The sequence below is a fragment of the Sturnira hondurensis genome, unplaced genomic scaffold, assembly GCF_014824575.4.
Source record: "Sturnira hondurensis isolate 20B ecotype Veracruz unplaced genomic scaffold, ASM1482457v3 Scaffold0008897, whole genome shotgun sequence".
Classification (NCBI taxonomy): Eukaryota; Metazoa; Chordata; class Mammalia; order Chiroptera; family Phyllostomidae; genus Sturnira; species Sturnira hondurensis.
Window position 1 is genome coordinate 3,157,520 of NW_028081528.1, and position 12,546 is coordinate 3,170,065.

General features: G+C 35.5%; 1 protein-coding gene across 3 annotated transcripts in view; it reads right to left on the reverse strand.

Moving 5' to 3' along the window:
• SNX13 (sorting nexin 13) overlaps positions 1-12,546 on the reverse strand; it is a 121,995-nt gene that overhangs the window by 19,569 nt on the left and 89,880 nt on the right. The window contains exons 18-19 of one of the 3 annotated variants that reach the window (XM_037056275.1): positions 8,982-9,154; positions 865-972 (exon numbers count right to left, since the gene is read on the reverse strand). In XM_037056275.1, coding sequence (XP_036912170.1) covers positions 865-972; positions 8,982-9,154 — 281 coding nt within the window. Of the gene's footprint in view, positions 1-864; positions 973-8,981; positions 9,155-12,546 lie in introns of those variants that run through there. The other 2 variants (XM_037056276.1, XM_037056277.1) reach the window with 2 other exon arrangements.

The window sequence follows — 12,546 nt, forward strand, 5'->3', positions numbered from 1 at the left end:
GGTCAGCAAGTTTTTTCTGTAAAGGTCCAGGTAGCAAGTATTTAAGTTTTGTGGTCCACAGAGTTTCTGCTGAAACTACTCTTAATAAAACAGGTGGTGGGCTAGATCTGGCCTGCAGGCTCTAATTTGCTGACCCCTGTTACAGAGGCTGGAGTGGGGCCCTGAATAGTGAAACAATATATACATACCTCAGCTAAAGCCTTGTGTAATAGAGGAGAAAACTTTATAATCATTCATTAGTATAAAAAACTATAAAAATACTGTTAAATCTAGCATCTGGGTATCCATGTCTAAACAATCTTATTTCTAGAAGTCCAAACAGCTTACACAGTATCTCGTGAGACATGCTGTTTTGTTCCACAGGAGAAATTTGCATGCTTAAAATGCTACACATGAGAAATAGTCCCTCAGATTTATTCCTCACTAGGGTTATTCCATAATTTCAGAAGCATTTGACTCATTCTGGACAATGGGAGGCAGCTGTTCTGACAAATGAAATCTGCTAGCTTTGGGCATCTCATGAAGAACTACTATCTATACTATTATCTACTGAACTGGAAAAATGTAACTGTTTAGTCTGCTATGAGACACTTAGCCTCTACAGTAATGTAGAATGGACAGGTGTCCCTGAGTGTTTGTATCCATCTAAACCCAAAGAAGCAAAACCCCAGCACTGAGTGTCAAGAAAACTTCGTAGTTAATTAATAAACAAAAAATTAATATTTATAAATTACTGAACAGACTGCATGTCACATCTGACATGCTACTCAAAAGTGATTGGTATTACAGAAAATCATTCCTTAATAAAGAAATATGTGCTATATTAAAATGAAAATCTATGGGAAATAATAAACATGAACTTACCTGCAAATATGCATTAAGATCCTTTTTTCTCTTTTCTAAAAAATCTCTATCCATATTATTAAAAGTCTTTTTACCAGGAAGCTTCAATATACTTGACAGATTTTCAAACTACGAGACAAAATACATTCGATAATCTTAATTTTTTACAAAAAGACAAAAGTAGGCTCTGAGTAGGACAGTTGGTTAGAGCATCACTCCAACAGGCCAAGGATGTGGGTTGAATTTCCAGTCAGAAAACATACAAGAATCAACCAATGCATGCATAAATAAGAACAACAAATTGATGTCTCTCACCCCTCACCCTTCTTTCTGCCTCTCCCCCTACCTCTTTCTCTCTCTCTAAAAAAAAGAAAAGTATTTTCATAGTGACAATTTCTCTACATATTAAAAGCACCTTGAACAGATCATTTTGCAATATATTTCATTAAGCAAAAATGAGAAAACAGAAAAAACATTTTCCAAGTATGTCCAAACCACAGTTCTAATGTTACTTATTATAAAGCCATTTCAATGAAGAATGACAGATGTGGATAGCTGTGGAAGATGGGTGATATTCACATGGGGTGTCATTTTAGTGCTTTTTCTAATTTTGATATTATTCAAGATTTTTGTAATAAAAGGTTTTCAAAAAATTGTCCTTTACAACCACTTGACTCGTGCATAAAGTATTAGCAAATAAATTGACAGTGATCAAAGTTATGCGTTCCTGGCTTGTTAAAAAATCTTATGAATACTTTTTATATTGACAACTTCAAATAAATTAATCCTTGTAATGGCTCACTGTTAAAAGTAGAAAAGGAAATTTAAAAATAGAGCTTACAGCCCTGACCGATGAAGCTTGGTAGGCTGGGTGTTGTACTGCAAAGTGAAAAGTCTCTGGTTGGACTCCCAGTCAGGGCACATGCCTGGGTTGCAGGTTTGGTCCCCAGTCGGGGTGCATTTGAGAAGCAACCTATCGAAGTTTTCTCTCTCACATTGATATTTCTCTCCCTTCATCCCTTCCCTCCCATATCTCTAACAAATAAGTAAAATCTTTAATATATATATATAGGTTATAGCTATATTACAACTCTGCAATATATAACTGTAGTACTACACTAATACATACCTACCAACTACATGAAAAATAAACTGTCACATTACAAACAAAAAATAATAAATCCATCAATATTTACAGACTTAATATTTGGGTGCATCTTCAAAGCTCCAGATATGTAGTAATGTGCTGTGCTCCCTGCTAAAGCACTATTTTAACCATATGAGCCGTTAACATTTAAGATTCCCATTATTTACAATAGTCAGAGATTCTGCCTAGCCAACAGCCTCTCACCTGAAACTTTAAGCAGCTTCATTGCTTTTCCTATATGACACATATTCTCAAATGAAACAACTTTCTACAGTTGTTTCATTCTATATTCAAAAACTCATTCATTCCTGATGCAGAGACTAAAGAGGAAATAAAAGGTATAGGGTAAATTTCATCCCCAAGCTGGAAAATTCTTTGTGATAAACTATTAAGTGGACTGGCAAACCAGATGGTTGCTCGGAGCTATAATGTGAACAAAGTTCACTGTATGCTACACACCAAAGTTAAAAGCAGTTCTTTTGCCCCAGCCAAAGCAAGAAAAACAAAAAACTGGAGAGGCTATTTATAGGGAAAATGTTATGCTGTAGTGATATTCACAAATTTGGTGATTCACAAAAGTATCAGAATGGCTCCTCCTTGGACAATAAATGTCCAATGGCTTAATTTTTTTTATCATACCTAGTGGAAGTAAATTTAATTTTTCAAGGTATCTTAAAAGGTATTTAATTTCCTGGAATATTACTTTTCTATATTATCTTAAACTATGGACTCAATTTTACAGGACACAGTTCATTCTGGCACAACCAATATTTTCTGGACTGAACTGTAGCCCCCAACATGAAGCCCTGACTTCTTAGGGTGGGTCCTATTCGAATTTGGCCGCTGTGCTTATGAGAGCATGAAATCTGGACACACGAGAGGACGCAGGAATGAGAGCCTGCAAAGAAAAGGCCCTGTGAGGACACAGAAGGGCAGTCAACTGAAAGCCACTGAGAGATGCCTCAGGGGAGACCAAGCAAGCCAATGCCTAGATCTTAGACTCGTAGCTTCCAGAACTATGAAAAGATTAACTTCATTTTGCTCAAGCCACCCAGTCTATAGTATTTGTTATGGCAGCCCTAGCAAACTAATATACCAAGAGAATATAACAATATCAGTAAAAAATATTTCAGAAACTTTAAAATTTTAAACCTTATTAATGAAAAGAAAAAATTAAATGTCACAATAAGTTTTTTTTTCTTGAAGTCTAAGTTATCAAAATCCTTTTAAAATTATCTGTCTGGAACAGAATCATTTATGATTAATAGTTTCCTCAAATATTATTTATAAAAGGAAAAATGGGAAATTTTATATTTCATATTAACTTATAAGCTTAATAATTAAAAGATTATTTAATGTACAAGGTGGCCCATTCATGAAGAGTAATATAATTCCCTTTGCCACAAATTCAAAAAAATATTTTTAAAAGATACATAATTAGAAATTTACCTATAGAATTCAAAAGAATTAAAAATGTAAAAATAAAGAGTATTTCAATGTTCACAAAGAACTCAAGTAATTTATAGAAATCATACACATTCCAAAATCAAAGATTTTTATCTTTCCATACTGAATATGTCAGGTTTAGATTCCTGATACCCTACTGGAAAACTTTAAAAAGCATGCTCGACATTTTATGTTAGAAGGATTGAAAATGTGTTTACATCTAGGCACAAATATACTTTTACTTAGTTACTTTAATACATACTTAGTGTCTTTTATTTTTTATTCTTAGTTGAGGACTTTTTTTCATTGCCTTTAGAGAGGGAGGAAGAGGGAGGGTGGAGGACGAGGGGGGGGGTATGAGTGGGGGAGAGAGGCTGGATGTTAGAGAGAAACATTGATTGGTGGCTTCCTCACATGCACCCCAGCCAGGGAGAGAACCCACAACCTGGGCATGTGCCCTGACTGGAACTCAAACCCACCACCTTTCGGTCTATGGGATGACACTGCAGCAGACACAGGAAAGAGCACAGGGAGAATCCCAAGGCTGCTCTGCTGGTGCTGGCCAGCGCCTGTGACCCAGTCCCAAGCCTGGTTGGAGGAGGCTGCCAGGCATTCCCAACAAGTGAAACTATGACAGTGTAGGGTAGGTGGGAAGCCCTTGACCGTGTCTCTCATTTCCACTAGCTGGGAAAAGGAAAACCTTGAGACTGCATATATTCATCCCAAGGCCCAGAATGGAGAAGGGGAGGGGGACTACAGTGCCCAAAAGAAAAAGCCCATAAACAACTCTGGTTAACTGCATGCCTTCCACCATGTACAAAATGAGTAAATAGAGTCTGAAGCAAGATAAGGATTTGGGCTAACAGACCCCAACTCATACCTATATTTAGGCAATCACGTTTCCATGGAAAACTGGCACCACCTTTACCCGTCAATCAAAATGTAACTCCCTCATCACATCCTGCCAACTACATAAGTCCTCAGAATAAAGAACTCACATTCTATGGGCTTGTGGCTCTCTTGCCACACAGGTGACCCCTGGCCACTGAGCCTTTGGCCAGGGGCTCTTTGGCCACTCCTTTATGGCCGCTTGGCCTCTGCCCACCTGGGTGCTGGCCATGCCTGCTTTTGTTCTCTCATTCATTAATAATCCTTGCTTGCACGCTAATAGGCTCACTGACCTGTAATTGTTTACTGCGTCCCGGAGAAGAACCAGGATTTCTCTAGTAACACAACCAACTGAGCCACACCTGCCAGGGCCATACTTAGTATCTTTTAAATCATTACTGTTTTATCTATACTTACATACAAGCACAGTATCTACTGGAATGTAAACTCCTGGAGGCAAGGACTTGTTCCCTATTTTATTTCCAGCTCTGAGAACTGTAGTAGATGCATTAAAAAACCTCCATACATATTTGCTAAGTAAATAAATAAGTGGGTAGTTCAGCCCATTTCTAATATAAGATGACACTGAACATTTTAATTATTTCCTTTTCATTTTCTTTATCCATAAAATATCAAATTAGATTAAAAATCTTCAAAAGATACATGATAGTTCGTAACTTGAGACTGAAAAAAGTTTACAACACAAAGTTAAATAAACAAAATGAAACCTATTTTAAAATAAATTTAGTATTTTAACAGTTTAATAAAGTTAAAATTTGTGTCAGCAGGTTGTACTGTTACCAAACGGTGAATCACGAGTCACTACATTTTTTCCTTCTGTGATGTATAGGATTTAGACCACCAACTCACACTGTACACCAAAATAAACTCAAGATGGGTAAGACTTAAATATAAATCATGACACCACAAAAATCCTAGAGGAAGACATTGGCAGGAAAATGTCAGATATCCCACGCAGCTATATTTTCACCAATACATCCCTAAGGACAACGGATATAGAAGAAAGAATAAACAAATGGGACTTCATCAAACTAAAAAGCTTCTGCATGACTGAAAAAAACATCAACAAAATGGAAGGGAACCAATTGTATGAGAAAACATAGTTGCCACTGACGCCTCGGACAAGGGTTTGATCTCCAAAACACATAAAGAGCTCACATGACTCCACACCAGGAAGACAAAAAACCCAATTAAAAAATGGGCAAAGAACCTGAACAGATACTTCTGTAAGAAGGACATACAGAGGGACCAGAGATATATGAAAAGATGCTCAGTATCACCAGCTATCAGAGAGATGCAAATTAAAACCACAACGAGATACCACTTCACATCAATCAGAATGACCATCATAAACAAATCAACAAACAAGTGCTGGCAAGGATGTGGAGAAAAGAAAACCCTAGTACACTGCTGGTGGGAATGCAGACTGGTGTAGCCACTGTGGAAAACAGTATGGAATTTCCTCAAAAAAGTAAAAATAGAACTTCCTTTTGATCCAGTGATCCCACTGCTTGGATTATACCCTGAGAATCCTGAATGACCAATTCAAAAGAACCTATGGACCCCAATGTTCATAGCAGTGTTATTTACAACAGCCAAGTGCTGGAAGCAGCCTAAGTGCCCATCAGTAAATGAGTGGATCCAAAAACTGCAGAACATTTATACGATGGAGTATTACACTGCAGAAAAAGGAACTCCTACCCTTTGCAATGGCATGGATGGAAATGAATAGCATCACGTTCAGTGAAATAAGCCGGGCTGTGAAACACAAATACCAAAAGATCTCACTTGTAAGTGGAACCTAATCAACAAAACCAAAAAATGAGCAAAATAGAAGCAGAGACTTGGAAATAAAAAATACATTGACAGTAACCACAGGGGAGGGAGGAGTGGGATAACAGGGAGAAAAAAGGGAAGGGGCAAGCCAAAGAACACACACAAATAGAGAACTTATGAACACAGACAATGGGGGGATTGACTGTGGGAGTGGGAGGGGATGGGCACAGGAAAGCAATGGGGAAAAAGAAAGGAAATCTATAACTGAACAGTAAAAAATATAAAAAGAAAAATGAACAAAAGTTTTACAGCTTTTATACACAACATTCAATATGTAAATAGTAAAGATTTTTAAACCTAATTGAAAATGCAAAATAAATTGTGGCATTTTAAAACTAAAACAAAGAAATAAAGAAAAATACAGATAAGGCAGAGCTAAAATGCAAACAGCCTTAGTCTTACTCAGAAATACTTAGTATTTTGCTTAAACCTAAAGTTTCATCCACAACCTCAGTTTTTAATTTCTTAAGCTCTCTGAGCAATCTAAATACTTACATAATCACACATTACTGTGACTTCATAGAAAACACAAACACAAAACTCATCCACTTCGTCTGCACTGAGCCCTATCAAAAATGAACTGTACTTTATCAATTTCATTAAGTCTCTACGTCTGTATTGAAAAGGGAAGTATCTTTATAAACTGTTCTATTACGCTTTTAAAAAGTAAGTCTTCAATTACACTTTTCAATGTGTAAATATAACATTTACACAGGAAGTTCTAGTCTAGAACATTTAAATCAAACAATGATTATTCCTTTTAATAGCAGAAAGAAAATTAGAGCTATCACACAAAGAAAATTTAATTATGGAAAATTCCCATTAATTTGCAAGTAAATAAAATTACGTTCAGCAATTCACATTATCTTAAAATTTGTCCTCTGGTTAAAGTGACGGTGAGAAAAAAATATGTAAACTACGGGTTTTAAAACAGAATCAAACAGGTAATATTTTATAAAAGTAAAACAATTATTTCTTCAATGTGGAACAGAAAATTCTTTCACCTCATGAACAGAAGAACAGACATGTCCAAAGTTATTCTTTTCTTTCGGAATATTCCGCATTTTGCCGTGTATAATGTGCTCCCATGTATGATGCGTACCAATGTTTTTGGCTCTAACTTTCAGGAGGAACATCTTTTAATTTTTTAATTCAGCTACTCATTTATTTATATTTAGATATTTTTTGGTATTATAAAGGGTATTATTTTGCATATAGATATCACCATTGCTCTCTAGAGTTATACTTCTAATGCATAAGCATAAATAAAAGAATTAAAAACATTTATATAGATACAGAATTAGTACTTACCACCCATGTATAATGTGCATCCTTATTTTTCCCTCAAAAATTTGGGCAAAAAGACGTGCATTATATAACGTAAAATATGGTAATTCAAAATAGTCCTTTTAATGTGGGCTTTAGGAGTCAACACTAACCTGTTTTTAATAATTTTTAAACTATTAATAGTGTATCTCACTCTCATTCAAAAATATTTTAGTAAGTTAATAGTGCCAACCGTTTCCCCCCCACTATCTTAAATAAGAAAGGCATCTTCTAATTGATGAACAGGTACAATGTTACTGCAAAGCTTCAGCCCACCCAATCAAGTGCCTCCATTACTGTAATTTTTACTTTTACTTTACCAGCTGCATATTTTAAAACTTTAATGAAATCAAAGACTCTCAAGAAATTAAAATAAATTTCACAGATCACCTAATCTACTCCAATTCATCCACTGATGGTTTATTTTCTTCTAAGTTAAGGACAATATTTGTTTATTTAATAAAAAAATAGAACAGAAAAATATATTTATTAAAATATTTACTAAAGTAGAACATTTAATAAAAACAGAATAGCTAATTAAACTATTTAATAATATTCAATATTTTATATTTAATAGCATCCAATATCTTATAGTTAATAACATTAATATTTTAAATTCGATAACACATTTAATCTTATATTTAATTAAATATTTAATATTTAATAAATATAAACAGAAAGAATTTGTTTATATTTGTTACGTTTAAAAGTCCCTACACTTCTATAAAACATTATTTAGTATTTAGTAAAAATAAAAACATTATTTGGTTAATGTTAAATGTAATTTAGGTTATGGTTCTTAAAATAATTTAATGGATCAAAGATTTAACTATTACACTATCAAATAAAAATGTCCTTTAAAATAACTATAGCTCTGAATGACACTGCTGAAAACAAACCAGAAAATGTTTTATGGTCATTCCCATTCTCACTTTCAACCAAACCCAGATCTCTCTGCAAAGCACAAAAAATAAACACACACAACTCTTAAAATAAGAAATATACACTCATTTTATTTATTTTTAAAAATTCCCATCTAAGGATATGTTTACGGATTTGAGAGAGAGAGGAAAGGTAAGGGAGAGGGAGAGAGAGAGAGAATTATCAATGTGAGAGAGAAACGTCAAGGAGTTGCTTCCTATTCACACCCTGACCAGGGATGGAACCTGCAACCTTTTGGTGCACAGGATGATGCTCCAACCAACCAAGCCACCCTGCCAGGGTTACATTCATTTTAACTTCCCACGGTCTACCACCAATATTTTGTCTAGTTTACAATGGGTATGTCTACTTAAAGTTGATGCATTGGTTAAGTGCTCAGAAATCATTTTAGCATTTATGCTGATTATACAGAAATTTTTACCTTATTTTCTGTCATTAGCTTTGGTCAATATCTTAGCATTCTCAGAACTATTCAAAATCCAACACTGAATCAGGAAACAAGTGAAAGTACACAAACTTCAAACCTCATTACCTGCTCAGTGATTCTCATGTGGAAGTCATGGAAGTCGCTGTAACGACGGTAGGTCTTCCACATCTCCTCACTGTTCACATTGCGCCGGTGCACAGTGATGGCATAGAGTGCGTATGTTCTGCCATGATCATTACAAACGCCTGCCACAGCATATGGGTCATAGTCAGCATATACTAGTCATTTAAAACAAAATGAAGAGGAACAAAAAGACACAAAAAGGAGGAAGATGAAGAAAACAAACAAAAAGGACGACATGAAATGAAGAATTTGGAATGACAGATGAGACTAACAGATGTCTCTAATGGATAAATAGATTTCCATCTGCTGTACTCACATTCAAAATATATTAAATATGAGAGCTACATTGCATGGTAAACTACATGTTTATAATGACACTACCCATCACACAGTGATGTCTACTTTGGACTACCTTCCCAATGAGCTTTTACTTCTATCATTAGTTATGATACCACAATACCACCTCATAGTACAGCAATGGAGTCTTAAAGTTCATATAAGGAAAACGACAGAAACAAAATAATAACCTTTAGTACTAGTCTTAACTATTAAGTTATATTTCTTCTAAAATGCCCTCAACTAAACAGAAAGCAAAAGCCACAGGATAGGATTTATCTGCTGTCTTGGCAACTCACTCTCATTTCTAATATTCAACAGTTTATAAGTATAGTTTATTCTGGAGATTTTTAAAAGGCATTTTCCTACAAACCATCCACTTGTTCATATTTTGTACTAATCTTAAGGAAATAGATGCTTTCCCTTTGAATCCTTTGTCTTTTGTATTTTCCATTCTCTAATCTCTCTTTATTATGTTCTACTCTAGATCATTTCTTAAGGTCTCCAAAAGTTTACTGAGTCTCCACTCATCTGTCTTTAGTCTATTCCATCCACTCACCTTAATTCCAATCATTATATATTTAGTTTTAAAAGATTTTATTTATTTATTTTTTAGAGAGGGGAAGGGAGGGAGGAGAGAAAGAAACATCACTGTGCAGTTGCCTCTCGTGTGCCCCCTCCTGGAGACCTGGCCCGCAACCCAAGCATGTACCCCGACTGGGAATGGAACCAGGGACCCTTTGATTTGCAGGCCAGCACTCAACCACCCAGCCACACCATCCAGGGCTAATCACTATATTTTTTAAATTTTTATATTTTACTTGGTTCCTTCTTCATAGTGTTATATTCTTCTCTCTCTTGTGAATATTTTAAACACACCCTCAGGCTAGGAGATGCTGTGGAATACAATCACTTGAGGATAAATGAATCCAGACATACCATGTTGGGACACAGATAGGCTTTCAATTTCTTCTGGGTAACAGATACTGTATTTCTAACCACAATCTTTACATTCTTCGTTCTGTTCCTTAACAGCAGGTTAAAATTTTCTAGTATCTCTTTTCACATCAAGCCACCCTTACGCAAAGGTCAGGGCTCCAGCTTCCCATGGCCTTAGCCCATTCAGTCTCTTCTAAACTCAAGGACATAAAAATGCTGTCAAAACCAGGATAGCAGTCTTTGTGCTCCTATGAGGTCCTTGGCTACAACTCTTCTTTAAATTTGTTTTTCCTCATAGCCTATGGCATCTGTAGGTTTCATCCTTTAGCTATTTGTATTTTATTGTCTTCAGCCTTTCTGTGGAGGTAGCATTTCCCACAGCAGTTTAGACTACCATATTGACCAAAACTGCTCTTCTAACAGATTATATTGATTCACATTGTGAATGAAAAGTGGCTGAGTTTGGAGCTGACTACATATTTTCTTATTTTGTATATAATCATGCACAGAACAGTCTGGGTAGCTTCTTAGTAAACTATTTTAATTACATAAAAACTAAAAATCTATGCAGGCTTTCATCAAAATTTTTCTGAACTTTGCACTTTTTATACAAAATTGCCCTTCATTCCTTTCCATCTAATATCAGTGTTCCTAATTTGGAAAAATATAAAATTAGGGAAAGACTTTGGTTATGTTGCTCTCAGAGACTTTAACTACAGTAACACTATTTTTCCATGCTCACCTCTTCCAACCATCCTTCTCTCAGAGACCTGGGCATAGCAAACTGCAATACACTTTTTCATCATGTTAGAGAACCACCATTACTCAACAGAGTTAGTATGGAAATAAGGGGATGGCTTTATTTGTTGTGTTTAGATGGGTTTGGGAAAGGAAAAAAGAAATCGAAGTCAATTAGGCAGCAAACCACAACCAACTGGAGCAAGAACAAGAATAGCTAGGAATAGAAAAGGAAAGAAAGGATAAATGTAAAAAGCATTCTAAAAAAGAATAATCAGATTTGTCACAAATTAATAGGCAGAAAGATCATAACCAGGGAGCACGCACTAGAGGCAAAGTAATGGGGTTATTATAAAAGCAGCCAGAAGACAGAAGGTAATTTCGTTTTAAGCAAAGATAAATGAGGTTACATACAGGGTCTGACACAAAAAAATGCCCCCTTTTATTACAAAATCTTTTATTATAAAATCATAAGCATGTAATTCTGTAACATAACAATATCATACTCAAGTACATCATATGACATTTTAAGTGAAATGTTCAAATTAAAACTATAAATTATTCCAACCATATTACTACCCTACCAAACATACTCAAGTAAGCGTTACTTCTGCCAGACCCTATACATTGATTCTGAGATGATAGTGAGTATTACAGTGGAAAGAGCAGATTTCATTTTCATTAAGACAATGTTACTCACAGCAGGTAAAAGGCCAGCTATCTGTTACTAGTCCATAACCAGATTAAGAAAGTAGGACCAGAATATAAATCAATATCATCACTAAGCACATTGCTTAATTTGGTCAGTATTTCTTAAATACTCAACTCAGGAGTAGCAATGCGCTAGACTATCAGCCCTGCTTCCCATAATAAAGATGTTAAGAGCACGGAGATCTAGACTCAGAGAGACTCAAGAGTCCAGTTGGTAGAATAAACATTTGTAGAACAAGCACTAATGCAAAATGCCCATCATGTAATTACTCTTTTGAGTTAATCAGTCCCATAACAATCCTATGAGGTATTATTTATTACTATCCTACTTTACAGACGAGGAAATTGAAGTAGAGAAGCTAAGGAATTCACCCAAGTAGTAACCGGCAGAGCTGGGTACTTCAATATTACCTTGAATCCAAGTAATCTGGACAAAAAGCTATGTTCTTAACCACTATATACACTGCTTCTCTAGCACTTAAATATGTTTGTCTGACAGAAATAACAACGTATTAGCCCTGGCTGGCGTAGCTCAGTGGATTGAGTGGGGGCCTGCGAACCACACAATCGCGGTTCGATTCCCAGTCAGGGCACATGCCTGGGTTGCAGGCCAGTTCCCAGCAGGGGACACACCAGAGGCAACCATACATTGATGTTTCTCTCCCTCTTTTCTTCCCTTCCCCTCTAAAGATAAATAAAATCTTTAAAAAAAAAAAGAAATAACAACGTATTAACAACATTTAGCATTGTGCTTCCACACATCTGAAGAAGCTAATAAATACTTGAATAAAGGGACAAAGTAGCTGGAAAATAAGAACTCTTC